The following is an 18,447-nucleotide window of genomic DNA, read 5'->3' as shown; positions in this document are numbered from 1 at the left end:
ACCTTTATGTTCTGTCTCCCACATCTAGTCCTCTCTGTCCTCCCCTACTTTATTGTTGTTTTTGAAGTTGCAGAAACTCAGATCAGAAAGGAAGAGGGATTTGCCCAGCATCACAGGTCAGTTGAAGTCAGGACTAAATTCTAGGCACCTGAGTATCAGACAACACAGACTAGGAATTCTGAGCACAGAGAGGCTAGAAGCGGGCTATCCCGGCTCTGGCACTTAACTAGCTGCTTGACCTTGGGCAAGTCAGTTCACCTCTCTGTGCCTCGTTCTCCTCACCTGAGAATGGGGGTGATAAGGCTATCTATCTCATAGGGCTGCTGTGAGGGTTCAAGAGCTCACTGTTCATTAAGTACTTAGCACAGTCTGGCACACTCTGTAATACATGTTTGCTGGGACGATTTCTGTTATACCCTGGTTTGAGCACCTTCTGGCTCTCAAAAAACATCTTCCTTCTGCCTTCTTAATTCTCATTCCCCGTAGCATTCTTCTCATTTCCCTTTCTTTAATCTCTGTCCCGGTTTCTCTCAGGAGGGCAGGGTTGGGTTTTAGGAAAAAGAAAGATAGAGTGACCACAGAGACTGGAACATGCTTGAGAGCTACCCAGTGTCTGCCATGGTAACAGCCTGTGCATGCTAGTGTAAGGATCACATACCATCCACACAGTGTCCCTTACACACAGATTCACTCAACAGGCCCACATTCAACAGCCTAGGCCAGTGATGGCGAACCTATGACACTCATTTTTTTGGTTGATTTTTCTTTGTTAAATGGCACTTAAATATATAAAATAAATATAAAAAATATAAGTCTTTGTTTTACTATGGTTGCAAATATCAAAAAATTTCTATATGTGACAGCACCAGAGTTAAGTTAGGGTTTTTCAAAATGCTGACACGCCGAGCTCAAAAGGTTCGCCATCACTGGCCTAGGCCCTCCTCAGATGGAACTCATGCTCAACCTCAGTCCTAGGCAACTTGCTCTCTGTCTGGAGAGATCGTCTCCAGCTTACTCAGACGCTGGCTTGGCACTGGGAAACCTCCTGGAGTAAGTGGGCACCCTCAGAGGCGCTTTGATCTGGATGCATTCTGAGAGACTGATGGCCCCTACACACACACACACACACACACACACACACACACGCATACACATGAGCTGGTGGGCTTGAGTCTACAGCTCACAAACTTCTTCCACATTCACGATCGCCCACCTCAACCACGGGGAGGTGAGGTGAGGTGTTTAGAGAAAAGGTGGATACCCATTTTACAGACAAGGAAGCTGAGGCTAAGGAACAGTGGTGCTTTGCTCCAAGGCAAAGAAGCAATAAAGCCCCTACGTCCCAGCCCTGAATCCATCTCTGCTTCACAGCAGCTGGGTGACCCGCGGAGATTGGGAGACAGTCCTCTCTGTCCTCCCCTACTTTATTGTTGTTTTTGAAGTTGCAGAAACTCAGATCAGAAAGGAAGAGGGATTTGCCCAGCATCACAGGTCAGTTGAAGTCAGGACTAAATTCTAGGCACCTGAGTATCAGACAACACAGACTAGGAATTCTGAGCACAGAGAGGCTAGAAGCGGGCTATCCCGGCTCTGGCACTTAACAAGGCTGTACTCACCCCATGGGGTCGCGCCGAAGCCACGCCTCCCCCGAGCCTTCGCTGGCGAGAAGGGAGAAAGCGGCCACCGCGTGTCTCTTTAATGCGCGCCCCCGAGGCCCGGCGCGCCCCCGCCACTATAACTGGAGTGCATGGAGCAGGCTGCGCTCAGAGGGAGCAGGGCGGGCGCTGGGCACCCGCTGGCCGACTTTCCCAAGTGCGATCGGAGCCCGTTTGGCCCGCGTCCCGCCCCCATGGACTCGCCCGGGGTCGCCCACACTTGAGGACCCGACGCCCGCTGGGTTCCAGGTTGGGTTGACCTCCACTCCCGCCACCAAGTGAGCCCCTCGGGCTGTGCAGGCTCCCGTCCCGCGTCCCGCCCGCTGGCCGTCGGGCGAAGGCTCCGTCGCCGCCGCGCCTCGCACCCCAGCGACCTGCCCCATGCTGGTGCACACTTACTCCCCCATGGTGAGTAGTCGGGGCCCGGGGGCGCGGGGACAGCAGGAGGACTGAGTGCGGGACCTTCCGAACCCCCTCCCACAACGAAGTCTCAGCGGGAGAGGACCGCAGGGGTCCCGCCCGCCGAGGACGGTGAGCGCAGGTCTCCAAGGATAAACCTCGGCCCCCGGGAAGCGGGTAGAAGCGGGCAGGGCGGCCGCTGGACCCTTTCGAGCTGCCCAGGAGGAGGGTCCTTCTGGACTGGACCCCTGTTGGCTGCGGGCGATCGCCTCACGCGCCCTTCTCCTTCTCCAGGAGCGCCCCGACGGGCTGGGCGCAGCGGCTGGAGGGGCCCGCCTGTCGTCCCTGCCTCCGGCGGCCTACGGCCCGGCACCCCCGCTCTGCCACACGCCCGCCGCGGCCGCGGCCGCCGACTTCCAGCCGCCCTACTTCCCGCCGCCCTACCCGCAGCCGCCCCTGCCCTACGGCCAGGCGCCCGACGCCACCGCCGCCTTTCCCCACCTGGCGGGCGACCCATACGGCGGCCTGGCGCCCCTGGCACAGCCGCAGCCTCCACCGGCCGCCTGGACCGCGCCCCGCGCCGCCACCCGCGCCCACAACGAGCCGCCGGGCCTGCTGGCGCCGCCCGCCCGCGCCCTGGGCCTGGACCCGCGCCGCGACTACGCCGCCGCGGTGCCCCGGCTCCTGCACAGCCTGGCCGACGGCGCGCACGGCCTGGCGGACGCGCCCCTCGGCCTCCCCGGGCTGGCGGCGCCGCCCGGCCTGGAGGACTTGCAGGTGAGGCCGGAATTGTCCAGGAAGGGCCAGATGGAGGGCCCTGGCTGGAGGGAAGGTGCCGAAAACGGGAAACCAACTTTCCCCCCAGCCTGCCGCTTCTCACCCATGACTCCTCGGATGCGTCCGGGTTCCTGGCTTAGACGCTGCCTGGCCCTTACGGGGAGCCTCTTTGCCGTGCCTGGGTGGCAGCAGCCCTCCGCCGAGTAAATGGGAAGGGGCTGGGCCGCTTCTCTCCTTCTCGGCTGGGCCACGTAGGGCATTTATGCCGAGTCGGTCCGCTGAGGCAGCCTGAGCCTGGAGCGAAGAGAGGCAGAGATTCAAAATTCCCTTACAGCACAGCACGGTGAGGTGCCCAGGGCCCAGATCGGCTGCACAGATGGTGCCGAGCCTCAGCGAATCCTGGCCCCACCCCAGGCGACCCGACCGTAGTGCACATTGTTGGCCGGAGCAGACAGGACGGGGACCAGGGACAGCGGGGGCTTGGGAAGCGAAAGGACACTAGGTCCACACGCACTCTTACCACCGCCTCTCCTATTTGCAGGTCATGGATGATTCGGGAGTGAGCCTCCTGGACCAGTCTGTGATCAAGAAAGGTAAGGAATGGCGTGCATCTGCCAGGGCAGAATCGGGCGAGATGGTGCAGGCCCTGGGCGCACAGAGCCATTTTCTCCCCCCATGGAGCGTCACCGCCCCGCTTGGTGGCCACGGGGTACTCCTCGGCCCAGTAGAGGGGCAGTGGAGGCGGAGGGGGGCCGGGGTGGGGGGCTGGCCAGAGCTTGGGCAACTGCACAGGTGGGTGAGTTGGCCCTAGAGCCTGCGGCCTGGGGTGAGCGGAGTCCATCAGCGCTCACCCAACTTGCCCGCCAGTTCAGCCTCACAGGGGCCTGGCCTCTCCCTACGGAGGGGAGGGCGCTTTTGCGGATCTGGAGTTAATTTGCAGAACGAGTTAAACCACTTCCCTGTTTCCTTAGAGGTGAGAATGGAGGTGCTGTTCCCACCTTACAGAGCCTTACCACTTGCTAGCCTGGCAAGGGCTTTCTGCCCCCTTCCTTCCTGCAGGGTCTTGGCGGGTGATGGGGAGTTGTGGGGAGGGGAGGCGGTGGTAAATCTTGCGTTTCCCTGGGGAATTTTCTCTCCAAGCGAGAGCCTTTTTGGCATTAAGGTTAGGGGAGCCGGTGTGTGCACGAAAGGGAGGGCCTGCCTGCTCCTGGATGTCAGCGTGAGTTCAGATCCTGTATGTCCCTTTCCTAGGTGTCTTTCTGGTATTTCTTGGTATATGTGTTTCTGTTGTTGAGTGTGTGGTACATTTCTCTCATGTTGGTGTACATTTCCGTGTGTTTGGGGGTTTCTATATGTGTATCAGGGTCTCCATTGTGTCCCGGAATTTGATCTTTAGTACTGAAGATCTCTAAGCTTGTGAGGGTCACTTCTGTGCATTATGGGGGGAGGGGGAGGGATGGACTAGAAAAAGACAGGGGTTTGAGACTTGCCCTCAAGTGGGTCTAGGGCTAGGCCTTGGGGGGGCCCTTTAGATTTGGGGCTGGTGGGGGGCAAGAATCTAGAGACTCAGACAAATCTGAGGTGGTGAATTCAAGCACGGGCTCTGTTTGCCCTCCACCTGTTCCCAGCAAAGGCTGGGATGGAGGTGGAAGTGGAGGTGGGGGTGGGGGATGGACTTCGAGGGGCTCGGACTACGTTACCAGGGACTGAGAATTAGTTGGACTGCCTGAAGTGTGTGTGGGCAAGCTGAGGAGACAGACCTCCTGGTTTTGGGGCTGTGACCTGGAGCTGGGGTTTGGGAGGATTCTGGGAACCTGGCTGCCTGAATTCGGGACCTAGCTCTTTGGGGCGGGCACTGCGATGGCTTTGTTTTTTTGTTTGTTTTGTTTTGTTTTGTCTTGTTATTTTTAAGCCCTTGGAAGGAAAAGCTCTGTCAACCCAGAGATATGATCATGGTCTTGGTGTCCAATGCCATGGCTGAGGGGTTGGGAGACCTAAGGTGGGGAGGGGGGACTAGCCCCCTGCATTTTGGGAACGGGCTTGGGGACCTCTGCTTGGGGAAGAGTAGAAAATCAGCCTGTTCTCTGGGTACTTTAAACCCCAATCCCCAGACCAGAGGAGGGTGGGAGGACTGGCTGTGAGGAGGGAGTTGGTTCCTCTCAAGGGACATGTTTCCATAAATCCCAGGCCCAAGGTGTGCGCCGGTCCCCAAAGGCAGTCCTAAGAACACGGTGAGTGTGGCCAGGACTGCCCAGAGTCCTGCTGTGCTGGCTGGGGCAGTGGGTGGGGTGGGTGGGGTAGGTGGGGAGGCAGATGTGAGTGGAGAGGCAGATGTGGTTGTCGGTGCCCCGCGGGTGTTGCGGGAACAGGTGCACACACCCACTGGACCGCAGTGGCAGCGGGTCAGTGGCTGAATGAGCTGGGTAACCGGGCCGTGTGCACCCCATCCTGGACATCAAAGCCCGGAGCACAAGGCCAGTGGGGTCAGGCTTTGCAAATACGGAGGCTGGTCCCTGGGGTCCGGACCTGGGGATGTGCTCTTTGGCTAAACAGTTGGTCCGGCTAGAGTTCTGCTTGCAGCGGGCAATTTTCGCCGGGGTTTTCCGCTGGCACTGAGGGACTCACTAGCTCCTTGAGGGCGGTGAATTAGCGCCCTGCCTCGCCCTCAGGCATTGGGAACCCCGGGGAGTCCTGAAGTCGGCTGGCGCCTGCCGCAGGCAGCTGTGGGCACCTCGTTCCGACCCGGTCCTGCATTTATGGAAAATCAGTCTTGGCTAACTGAAGCATCCGATTCCTCCAGCATCTCCCGGCTACGGCAGGCAGGGCGACTGTAGGACGATTGGAGTTCTGGATGCGAAAGGGAGGCAGGCAGATCCGTCCTATCCCCAAAGCAACGCGATCTTCCTACCATGGGCTCCTGGGGGAGGAGAGCCTGGAAGCTGTCGGGGGCCCAGCCCTTGGTTGTAAAATCTTGAGTCTCCAGCAATTGTCCTGGAGGCCCCGCCCCCCGACACCCTTCCAGGTGGGCAGCCCCTTAAAGCCACGGTGTGGGTTAGAGAATGGCAGGTGGGGTCCCAGCCGACCCCAGGGGAAGCGGGGAGCCCTCCATTTTCTGCCCACATTTGTTTCCTCCAGTTTTGCGACCTGTCCTAGGGGCACCGGGCACCGAGAGCAGGCGGGCCTGGAGAGGAAGACAGACCTGGACAGGACTGTTTTCTGGCTGAGAAAAGCAGTGAGAGGGCCTGTGCAGGTGGTGGTGGGAGCTCAGAAGGAGCAGCAAGGGCCTGAGTTTGGGAGGCTTCCTGGAGGAGGCCCTAGGAAGTGGCTCCCTAGGCGCCCAATGGGTGTTTGTTGAATGAGTGATTGATGGGTTTTGAAGTCTGAGTGCACTGAAAGGCAGGGTGTAGGAAGGATCCTGCTGCTTTCACTGCACTAGGCACAGCGTGTGCGAAGAAGGCCCTGTCTGGAAAAGCCAGACAGGTTATAAGGGCTAAAAATCTCCATGAGTTTCACTTTATATAGTCAAAGTTGGAGGGGAGTGGTTTGGAGATGAGAACCTCATGAGATATTCCTCCTTCCCTCTGAGGAGAGTGGTTTGCTTCCTTGGGGGTGGGGAATCCCTCTCTGCTGGGCTCCATCTTCCAATCTCAGGGGGATCTCTGGGGCAAACCTGGGCTGATGTAAACAGTCACCTCCCCTCGGCTCCTCGTGGCTCTGGGGAAGGAAAGGGCGATGGCGAGGGTTTGGGCTTCCAAATGAAGATCCAAGCAGGGCCAGGCCTAGGGTGAGGTACTCACTCTGAGGCAAGATTTAGATACATAATATATTTTAATGCAATATTTTAAAATAAAAATAATGCCAAAAATCCATGATAAACAAAATATCAAAATTTTACTACATAAAGACAGAGTCGGACCCTGCACTTGCACAACCCTACTTCATTTGCCTCCCAGACAGGCCCCTGTCTGCCCCAAAGAGAGGCTGAAGAACCAGTGTCCATGCAGAGAGTTTGGACGGTATGTGAGGGCAGTGTAGAGCATGGGAGTGAAGGGTAGGAGCTATATTTAAAAGAACCCCTCTGGCCCTAGCCCGTTTGGCTCAGTGGATAGAGCATCGACCTGTGGATTGAACGGTCCCAAGTTCGATTCCAGTCAAGGGCTCATGCCTAGGTTGTGGGCTCGATCCCCAGTGTGGGGTGTGCAAAAGGCAGCTGATCAATGATTCTCTCTCATCATTGATGTTTCTATCTCTCCCTCTCCCTTCCTCTCTGAAATCAATAAAAATATGTAAAGTAAATAAATAAAAGAACCCCTCTCGCAGTTGGTAAGAAGGTAAACTTAACCAGCAGGCTCCACTGGGGGAGATGAAGAAAGGCAGGTGGGCTGGGAGGAGGGTCACTACCTCTCCTGTCTGCCTTCCTCCTGCTCTCCCTCCCCCTCAGGCTTTGGGCAGTGATACTCTAAGTGTGGTCTAAGGAACCACTGTGTCAGAATCCCTTGGGGGTACTTGTTAAAAAATGCAGACTTCTGGGATACCACCTCACATCTACTGAATGAGAGTCCCTGGAACTTGCATTTTTTACCCATTTATTGAAATAAAGCTTACATACCTAAAATTCATCCATTGTTAGACTGTATCAAGATGATTTTTTTAGTAAATTTCTATTTGTATAGTCATAACTACATCCATTTTTTAAATCCTTACCTGAGGATATGTTTCATTGATTTTTTTTTTTTTTTGAGAGAGAGAGAGAGAGAGAGAGAGAGGGAGAGAGACATCAATTAGTTACCTCCCATATGCACCCAACTGGGGGTCAAACCCAAAACCTAGGTGTGGGCCCTGACTCGGACTCCACCCGCCACCTTTTGGTATGTGGGATGACACTACAAACAACTGAGTCAGCCAGCCAGGGCATACCCATATCCATTTTTAGACATTTCCAACACCCCCAAAATTCCTTTATTTGTGGTTAATCCCCATTCTCACCCCAAGCTTTAGGCAACCACTATCAGCTTTCTGTCTACAAATTTGCATGTTTTAGATATATTATATAAATGGAGTATATAAATATACAGAGTTTTGCATCTAGCTTCTTTTACTTAGCATAATATTTTGAGGTTCATTCACACTGTAGCATGTATAAGTACTTCTTTTTTCAAAATTGCTGAGCAAGTATTCGATTGCATGGATGCAACACATTTTGTTTATTCATTCATCAGTTGATTACTTGGTGTTTTCGCTTTTTGGCTATGATGAATAATGCTACTATAGTCATTCACATACATGTCTTTCTTGTGGATATACGTTTTCATTGCTTTTAGCTAAATTCCTAAAAGTGGAAATGCTGGATTGTATGGTAAATTTGTGTTTAAATTTTTGTTGTTGTTAATCCTCACCTGAGGGTATTTTTCCATTAATTTTTAGGGAGAGTGGAAGAGAGAGGGAAAGACAGAGAGAAGTATCAATGTGAGAGAAACACATCAATTGGTTGCCTCCCACATGAGTCCTGACCGGGGCTGAGGATCGAACCTGCAACCCAGGCATGTGCCCTTGACTGGGAATGGAACCCACGAAACTTTGGTGCACAGGCTGACACTCTAACCCAGCCGTTGGCAAACTACGGCCCGCGGGCCGGATCTGGCCCATTTGAAATGAATAAAACTAAAAAAAAAAAAAGACCGTACCCTTTTATGTAATGATATTTACTTTGAATTTATATTAGTTTACACAAACACTCCATCCATGCTTTTGTTCCGGCCCTCTGGTCCAGTTTAAGAACCCATTGTGGCCCTCGAGTCAAAAAGTTTGCCCACCCCTGCTCTAACCACTTACCCACACTGGCCAGGGCAGTTCGTGTTTAATTATTTTTAAATATATTTTATTTATTTTTTACAGAGAGGAAGGGAGAGGGATAGAGAGTTAGAAACATCGATGAGAGAGAAACATCGATCAGCTGCCTCCTGCACACCCCACTGGGATGTGCCCGCAACCCAGGCACATGCCCTTGACTGGAATCGAACCTGGGACCCTTCAGTCCGCAGGCTGACGCTCTATCCCCTGAGCCAAACCGGCTAGGGTTGTGTTTAATTTTTTAAGAAAATGCCAAGCTGTTTTCTAAAGTGGCTGTTCTATTTTACATTCCCACTAGCAATGCAAGGGTTCCAGTTGCTCCACATTCTCACCTACACTTGATATTGTCTATTGTTTTCATTATAGCCATCCTAGTAGTATCTCAGTATAGTTTTAATTTGCATTTCCTCAGTGATTAATGACGTTGAGCACTTTTTCATGTTTAAAAATACAGAGATTTCTCACAGAAATCCAGAGTCCTGATCTCACCAGCAAAAACAAACAAATAAGCAAACCAGGATCTCCGGCAATGTCAGTATGTCCAGCATGGTGAGAGCCAAGTGGCAGCTTTGCACAGGGCAGCGCCAGTCACCACTCGCCCACATCTCGCTGACATAGGTTACCTATTGTGCTTCCCCTTTGAAGCCTAGAGCTGTGCTATCTACTGTGGGAGCCACTAGCCACATGGGGCTACTGGGCACTTGAAATGTGGCTAGTCTGCATTAAGATAGGTCGTAAGGGTAAAATATGCATTGAATTTTGAAGACTAAGTATAAGAAAAGAATGTTTAGTAGCCCAGTAGTAATTTTTAACATATTGATTATGTTTCAATGATAATATATTTGATACAGTGGGGTAAATAAAATATATTAACCTTGCAAGTTTCTTTTTACTTTTTATTTATTATTTATTTATAATATATTTTATTGATCTTTTACAGAGAGGAAGGGAGAGAGATAGAGAGCCAGAAACATCGATGAGAGAGAAACATCGATCAGCTGCCTCCTGCACATCTCCTACTGGGGATGTGCCCGCAACCCAGGTACATGCCCTTGACCGGAATCGAACCTGGGACTTCTCAGTCCGCAGGCCGACGCTTAATCCACTGAGCCAAACCGGTTTCGGCTCTTTTTACTTTTTAAAATGGGGCTCTGAGAAACTGTAAATTTACATACATGGCTCACAGTAAACTTCTGTTGGTCAGTGTGGGTCAGGAGGCTAAAGGGTAAGCCGGGGACCAGGCAAGAGGGGTAGGCATGGCCAGGCTATAAAGGAAGGTGAAGTAGGGTATGATGATGGTTAGGATGTGAGCTCTGGAGTCCATGCTCAGAGGCTGTGCTCCTGATTGCTATGCCCAACTGAGTTTTTTCATTTTAAAATGGGGATGGATAATGGCATCCACTCCCCAGAGCTGTTCATGTAAAGCACTGGGTATAGAGTCGGTACTTCCTAAAGGACAGGGGACATCATTTTGCCCAGCTATGGAGCTGGACTTTGTCTCTCAGGGCACTGACTGGACACTGACCAGTTTTCGGCTGGAGAGTGATGTGTGTTTAAGAAAGTTCCCTCTGCAGCAGGGCAGGGAGACCAGAGCAGGGATTGTGCTGAAATTCAGGCAGGAAGTGAGTGTCTGTGCATACATGGAGAAGGGGCAACATTCAGGGCACGCGGAGAAATGAAAACCTAGGACATGGTGATGGATGGGATGTGGTGGGAGAGGCATCACTGAGTGTGAAAGGCATCACTGAGGTTTCTGGCTGGGGGACAGGGGAAGGGGGAAATGCACACCCAGAGAGGGAAAAGCTGGAGGGGCTCTGCCAGGCTCGGTCCTGGTCATCCTCGTCTGCCTCTGCCTTCCCAAGGCCCAGCACAGCTCCTGGCACACAGACACTCAGCAAATACTTGCCGTATGGCTGGAGGGCTAAGAGCGCTGTCTTTGAGACCACAGTCCAGGGCTTGCTGCTGGTTCTAAGTCTACCAGCGGTGTGAGCTCAGGCACACTACTTCACCTCTGTGGGCTTCAGTTTTCTCATCTGCAAAATGGGAATAATAAATGTAGCCGCCTTGTGAGTTCTGAGGATTCAGTGAGGTTGTTTGTGTAAGCTCATAGCATAGTGAGTGCTCAGTAGCTGTTGTCCCCAGACTCCCCACATGACCCCCCCCACCAACACACACATAAGACATCCTTTTTTTTTTTTTTTTTTTTTTAACACCAAGGCTCTCACTTCCTTGAAAGAAGCTAAGCCTCAGGGGAAATATGTGTCTCAAGTGTTCTCTCTTCCCTCTGAAGCTGAGCAGGAAGATGGAGGTTAGACTGCAGGAAGAACTTTCTTTTAGAGGCAAGGATGTCCAAGTGGGTTTTAGAAAATCAACTTCTCAGATTCCCTTCTCTGCCCTTTGTAGCTGTTGGGAGATAATTAAAGAGCATTTGGGGGAGGGGGCCAGAGGGTGTTTCTTTCTTCCTGGTCTCCTTGAGCATCCCAGAATGACTTGGCAGGAAGGGGCCAGGGCTGGAGGCCTAATGGGGCTGTAACCTTCCTGTCCTCTCACTACTTTAGGGGAGGTGAAGACATAGGATCACAAGTGGGCAGGGGCGGGGGGTTGGGGGCTCCTTGTGATTGCCCAGATCTGGCTGGGCCCTGCCACAGTGACCCAGGAATCCTGCCTGCAGCTCAGACCCCATCTCCTCATCTCCAACTCCCTCTCTGGTCACACATGCCAAAACCCCAAGAGTCTGCTGGGGCTGTTTGAGTTTTAACAGGGCACCAGCCTGGCTTGGTGAAGGGAACACAGTTTCAAGAACCAGACAGCTCTAGGTCCAGTTTTACCACCCATTAGTTGAGTGAACCTGGGTGAGTCACATTAACGTCAATGTGCCTCGGTTTCTTCCTTGGTAAAGCAGGGATCATAGAAGCTTCCTCTGAAAGATGCTGGGACATTGAACTGTGCCTGTGTGCACAGCATGTAGCATGTGCCCAGCTCAGAGCGGGTGCTCCATCAAAGCGCTCCCTCCACAGCTGCTAGTGTCCTGAAGTCCCTGGCTCAGTGTTGTCTTTCTCCTTTGCTCTTGCTTCTGCTCCACAGTCCCCATCCCCTCCAAAGCCAGCAGCCTCTCGGCCCTCTCACTGGCCAGAGACAGCCTGGTTGGCGGCATCACGAACCCCAGTGAGGTCTTCTGCTCCGTGCCAGGCCGGCTGTCACTGCTCAGCTCGACATCCAAGTACAAGGTGACAGTGGGGGAGGTCCAGCGGCGACTCTCGCCTCCCGAGTGCCTCAACGCCTCACTCCTGGGTGGTGTCCTTCGCAGGTAGGAAGGCCAACCCACAGCTCCCTGCACAGTGTTTGGGCCAAAATCCGTGGCCATCTCAGACCTCCTCAGGGGATCAAGGAGGGTCCAGCCTCACCCCAAGCCACAGGGCCACCTGTGCCTCAGTCTCCCGGAGGGGAGGTCCAGGTCCCCAGCAGCAACTACAGGTCTGAGGCCTTGAGGGTGGGGTGTGGAGGAAGAAGCCTGGGCATAGAGGAGGGTTGGAGGACCCACCCGTCTTGGGCAGATGGGCAAGGCTGGGTCCTGGAAGAAGAGTGCCCTTTTCACCCCCTCCTCCGGAAAAGGGACCCCCCAGGACCCAAAGCCCCTCCCCTGTGGAGCAAGGGCCTCTCTGGTGTGTGCGTTTTGGGGTCCATAGTTATCTTCTAGTTGTGAGTCTGTCTCCCTTTGTGCATATCTTTGTGCCTACATAGGGCTGAGTCTTGGTGTGTCTAAGGATGGTGTGTGCATGCACGAGTGCATGTTTGTGTGTGTGTGGTATAGGGGGTGGCTAGGAAGATATGTTCCATGAATGCGAGTTTCCTGTGTTACTGTCAGTGGGATGTGTTGGATGGAGTGTGTCCTACCCTGTGTGTATGTGATCACATGTACATCTGGAGCTAGACATGTGCATGTACCTCTGTGTGGGGGCTGCATTTGTGCAAGTATGGGAGTATCTCCTTATTCCTGGTCTCTTCGAGCAGCCCAGAGGGACTCGTGTGAATGTGTGAGTGTCTGTACGTGTCCCTGAGATCCTGACTTCGTGTGAACATTTGTCTCTGTGCCCCTATGTGTGCCTGGTGTCTGAGTCTCTGTGTGTGTGTCTGTCTCTATTGGGGTGTGTTTATTCTTGGCCCGCAGTGTGCGCTCATCTGTGTATGTATCTATATGTATCTGTGCATGTCTGCTTGTCCCAGTGTATCTGCATAAAGGTCTATGTGTCCCTGGGTAGCTGTGTATGGCCTGGCTGGCGTGCGAAGGTGGGAAAAAGGCCTATCTTGCCACACCCTGGGCTATCCTGCTATTGAGAGGGTTAGGGAGAAATGAGGGGCTCCTGGAGCTAGGACTCCTACCCTCCATCTTGGCTACAAAGCCAGTGAGGTTAGAAAGAGGTTGGGGCCAGACTGAAAGAGGCCCCCGACAGTCCCCAGGGCCAGCCCCAAGCCTCAGCAGGGGTTGGTGGAAGCAGCAAGGTCACTTAGCCTGCATCCTTCTCTCTCGTCTTCATAGTGTGTGTCTGTCTCTCTTTGTGCACGTGAAGGGCCAAGTCCAAGAATGGAGGCCGCTGCCTGCGGGAACGGCTGGAGAAGATTGGGCTCAACTTGCCAGCTGGCCGACGCAAGGCCGCCAACGTGACGCTACTCACTTCACTGGTGGAGGGTGAGTGAGGCCTGAGGGTGGGTGCTGGGGCACGAGGGGACCTGTGTCATCCAGTGTGACTGTGTGACGGTCTCCAATGCAGGAAGCTGTGTTTAGTCACATGTTTGTTCTCTGTCATGTATGAGGAAGTGCTGTGTATGATATGTATGTACAGCCTGTGTGTGTGTGTGTGTGTGTGTGTGTGCGCGCGCGCGCACGTGCCCATGCAATCAATAGAGAGCATGTGTGTGTATGGTGGGGAGAAGTGGCCAGCGACTGGATGAGGGAAAGGGATAAGGGGGTTAGAGTACTTTCCCTGGAGGTTGGTGCCTCTGGGTGTGATTACATAGAGCTCAAGCTTTGGGATACAGGGTGGGCTCAGCTCCCATCCCTGAACTCAGAGCCCATCCCTGGTGGCCCCAAAGGATGGCAATGGGATTGCTGGAGTGGGAAATTAGGGGAAGGTATCTATAGAAGCAAGATGGGGTAGGATGGGCCCTGGCCAGGGGTCAAGGTTCAAGGTGGTGCTCCAGTCTCAGAGGTACACCTGGCTGTAGTGAGAGCTCACCTCTTTGCCTCTCCTCCTCCCAGGAGAGGCCATACACTTGGCCCGAGACTTCAGCTACATCTGTGAGACTGAGTTCCCAGCCAAGGCAGCTGCCGAGTACCTGTGCCGACAGCATGCTGACCCTGGGGAACTGCACAGCCGCAAGAACATGCTGCTGGCCGCCAAGTGAGTGAGGGTGCAGTGTGGACACTTTTGGACACTATGCGCAGGCTGTCGTGGGTGCCATGAACAGGCACATGTAGGTGCAATGCACAGACCCCACGCCTGGGCACGAGTGGCACCACACACAGCACACCGACACTCAATGCTGTGCATGCTACATGGACATATATGAATATATCTGGGTTCTGTGAATCAGCAAAAATAGTGTCATAGATAGGCTTACATAGTCTGTGTCACGCTCCCATACACTGTCTGTGCCCCATGACACCACCAGCCCTAGTCCCATCATGGCTCTGAGGTTCCATGGTCTTGCTCCCTCTGCTTGAGCCTTACCCATCAGCCCTTCTGTTCCAGTGATTTCCATGAGGGCACCCATGCCCACCCAGGCGCCAGGTTGATCACCCTTTGTCCTTACTTTCCATTTAACCTCTCTGCAACTCTCGTTGTTACCTCCCTCACCACCCTTCACATGCTGCCACCTCAACTCTACTCTTCTAATCTCTTTCCTGGATCTTCACTCCAGCACCCCATTATTCCTTCAGATTCCCTGCACATGCACTGCCCCCCTGCCCAAGAACCTTCAATAGCTCCCACTGCTACTGCACTGATTTTCAAACTAGGTTCTGTGGGGATGCTTTGGGGTCTGTTTAATGAACTTCTAGTCCATTAAGGTTTAGTTTTTAGAAAGAATCCCAGTGCAAGAGGAGACAGAGTGAGACATAGAGAGGAAAGGAATAAAAAAATTTGAAAACCACCAATCCATTGGGTAAAGTCCAGACTCCTTTGAGGACCCCACAATCCAGCCCAAATAAACCCTACCCACACCAATTGATCTCTCCTGCTCTCCCATCCTTGGGCTTGCTCTCCTGCTTAGAACACCAGCTAGTACCCTCACCTAATGCAGTCTTTCAAATGGCAACTCTACCCTCCCCTCTTTGAGGCTTCCTCAAGTCCCCTAAGCAGAAATGGAATCACAGACTCAAGGGACTTCCATGACTCATGAGACCGTTGAGACTGCTCATATTGTAGCTGAAGAAACACATCTAGGGCAGGGCTCACCTCACCCATTAACCAGCCAACTTATTCAGCACTACTAGGTCCCACTTATGTCTAAGATGCTGACTGGGTTCCATGGTGACACAAAGGTGAGACAGGGGTGATTCTTCTGCCTGAGCCACACACCACAAGATGCACGAAGAAACAAATAATGTTTGCAAACTAGAGCTGGATTCGAATCCCAGCTTAGCCACTTGGGCAGGTCATCTAACCTAGTGGTCACCAACCGGTGGTCCGTGGTCTGGGGGGTCCAAAAGGTTGGCGACCGCTGATCTAACCCATTTGAAACCAGTTTCCTCATCATATGATGGGATAATAATGAGTATAGATTTGTTGTGAGGACTAAGTGAGATGATACACTTGGCATAGCATCTATGGTAGGCCTCAATTCATGTTCATTATGAGCTATTATTTCAGTTATTCAAGGCAGATTCTAGATTGTTCCTTAATAATTTCTAAGCTCTGTGAGGCACTGGTATTTGGAGTGGGGGTAGGATTGGGAGAGTGGATCAAGGAAAGTTTCCTGGATAAGGTGGTAGAGCTAGACTTTGAATATGGGCAGGATGTCCACAAGAAGAAGGATCCTAGGATATTGGCATGTGCTGTTCACTAGCTGTGAGAAAAATCAGTTAATGCCTCTGAACCTTAGTTTCCTTTTCTGTAAAATGGGTATGATCATCATTTGCAGACTATTGGCAGGGTCAACAATCATAAATATAATATAAAGTACCCAGAATATGGTAGGTCCTTCTCTGGGCTCAGACCTCTGACCTCTAACCTCTGACCCTTTTTTCCTCACCAGGCAGATCTGTAAGGAGTTTGCAGACCTGATGGCTCAGGACCGCTCGCCACTGGGCAATAGCCGCCCTGCTCTCATCCTGGAGCCCGGAGTGCAGAGTTGCCTGACACACTTTAGCCTCATCACCCATGGTTTCGGTGGGCCAGCCATCTGTGCTGCCCTCACCGCCTTCCAGAACTACTTGCTGGAGTCACTCAAGGGGCTGGACAAGATGTTTTTAAGCACTGCGGGCAGTGGGCATGGCGACACTAAAGCTTCAGAGAAGGATGCCAAGCATCGGAAATAACCGCTTCCTAGGCCCCATCCCTAAGGGGCTCCCAAGGCCTGAAATAAGGTCTTAGCTCCTGGGAGTGGGCCTGAAAGGATTAAAAGGAGGGGTTAGAGTAAGGCCAGAAAGAGAGCATTCATCCAGAGACCCCCCGAGTTAGGGACCTGGAAAAGGTGGGGATGGCCTCTCTCTGGTGGTTTGATAAGGGCCCTGTTGTTTGCAATTTTCTGACCCTGTATTGCTAAGTGCTTGAACAGGAAATTGGCATGGTTCTTGGGGCTGAGCCCTCCCCATTAGGGTGCTTGGGCAGTGGTGGGTACTCTTAGGGTCCAAGGCCTTGCTGTTTTTACTGATGGCAGGAGGAAAACTGTTGACAAACCAGAGGTGCTACTGAGGAGTTGGCACCCTTCATCCCAGAATCTTGACCCTCAAAGAAAAGGGGTCCTGGCAGGAAAACTCCAATGGGTACTTTGGACTCCTCCCACTCTTGGAAAGAAGTGGGCAGGAACAAAGAAGACAAAGCACAAATTGTATAACTTGAATCCAGGCTGCACTTCACAGCCCTGTCATTGTCTGCCCTATTTATTTGTGTGTTGTAATTAAATTTGAAAGTTTTAAAATGTCCAGCACAACTGATTTATCCCAAGTTGAAGATTCGTTTCACTATTTTCTGCTCATGCTCCGAGATGTCCAGCTAGACCAGGATGGAGAGGGTGTTTCGGTTCAAAGGAGTGTTGGGGGACAGGGAGCCAGAGGGAAGAAAGACGTGTTAAGGACCCTGAGGTTGTCGCTGGGATTTTGTATTTATGTTTCCTTTGACTCTGCGGGTGGATGCACCTCCCCAACTCTCAGAATGCTTTCTCATTCTCTTAATAAAACCTTTCCATTGAATGTGAAGTCCCCAACTCCCCCTTCAGCCCAGGTCTGGATTTGCCTCCCAAGGGAGAGTCCTAGGAGGGGCCTATGTGAGATGGGGTACAGGTGGTGGGTCTATTTGGCTTGTCAGTGTGGCTTTTAGTTCTGTGAGTGTGTGAAGTGATTCCTGGGTCTGTATGTACATTATTGTGACTTGGTGGGCCTGTGTGAATGTGTCAGTCATGGGTGATGGGTCTGTATGTGTGTCAGTGTGAATGCTGATGACTGTGTGTGTGTGTGTGTGTGTGTGTTTTAAGCCAATACTAACCCAACTCTCTCATCTACTTGAGGATTTCACTCTTTAGGCATCATTTCCTTCCTGCATCATCAGTCTCTCCTTCTAACTAGTTTACTATATCATTCCCCAAAGCACACGTTTACCTTACAAAACATAAATCCTTTCCCTATATATTTCCCTGGCAGTAAAGTTTTTGAAAGACTGTTATACCCCTAACGCCACTTCACTCTTCAACCCACTTCAAACAGTGGTACTGAAGGTTGAACTAGCTATGGTCATACGAATCATCTTTTCCCTCATTTATACAATTAACTTTCTTCTTATGGTATAAAGCATTTATCATTGGTGTAAAGTGTGTGACATTTAAATCTGATGATAACACTGTTAACACACATGTTCTGATATGCAGGTAGTATCTTAGAGATGATATTCCACTTCACATGAACCCAAACCCTACCTTTATGTGGGATTAAGAGTAGCACAGAATTGGATAAAATAGGGTTTATCTTTTTTTTTTAAATTAAATCTTTATTGTTCAGATTATTACATTTGTTCCTCTTTTTTCCCCCCATAGCTCCCCTCCACCCGGTTCCCACCCCACCCTCTGCCCTTACCCCCGCCACCCACTGTTCTCATCCATAGGTGTACAATTTTTGTCCAGTCTCTTCCCACACCCCCACACCCATTTCCCCCCCCGAGAATAGTCAGTCCACTCCCTTTCTATGCCCCTGATTCTATTATATTCTCCAGTTTATTCTGTTCATCAGATTATTTATTCACTTGATTTTTAGATCCACTTGTTGATAGATGTGTATTTGTTGTTCATAATTTGTATCTTTACCTTTTTCTTCTTCTTCCTCTTCTTAAAGGATACCTTTCAGCATTTCATATAATACTGGTTTGGTGGTGATGAACTCCTTTAGCTCTTCCTTATCTGTGAAGCTCTTTATCTGACCTTCAATTCTGAATGATAGCTTTGCTGGGTAAAGTAATTTAGGTTGCAGGTTCTTGCTATTCATCACTTTGAATATTTTTTGCCACTCCCTTCTGGCCTGCATAGTTTCTGTTGAGAAATCAGCTGACAGTCGTATGGG

The 18,447-nt window shown here is 51.8% G+C and overlaps 1 protein-coding gene across 1 annotated transcript; it reads left to right on the top strand.

Annotated features, from left to right (window-relative positions):
* Window positions 1-2,036: 2,036 nt before the first annotated feature.
* On the top strand, window positions 2,037-16,218 carry TFAP2E (transcription factor AP-2 epsilon; the record flags this gene model as incomplete). The annotated part of the gene is made up of 7 exons (XM_081087707.1): window positions 2,037-2,063; window positions 2,349-2,831; window positions 3,373-3,424; window positions 11,766-11,988; window positions 13,250-13,368; window positions 13,939-14,080; window positions 15,936-16,218. The coding sequence occupies 7 exons, from the start codon at window positions 2,037-2,039 to the stop codon at window positions 16,216-16,218; spliced, it is 1,329 nt and encodes a 442-aa protein (XP_080943833.1).
* Between the last annotated feature and the right edge of the window lie 2,229 nt (window positions 16,219-18,447).

The sequence above is a fragment of the Myotis nattereri genome (genome assembly GCF_964212035.1).
Source record: "Myotis nattereri genome assembly, chromosome: 3".
In the NCBI taxonomy this organism is placed as follows: Eukaryota; Metazoa; Chordata; class Mammalia; order Chiroptera; family Vespertilionidae; genus Myotis; species Myotis nattereri.
Note: the sequence above shows the minus strand (reverse complement) of the source record. Positions and strands in the feature narration are given on the sequence as shown.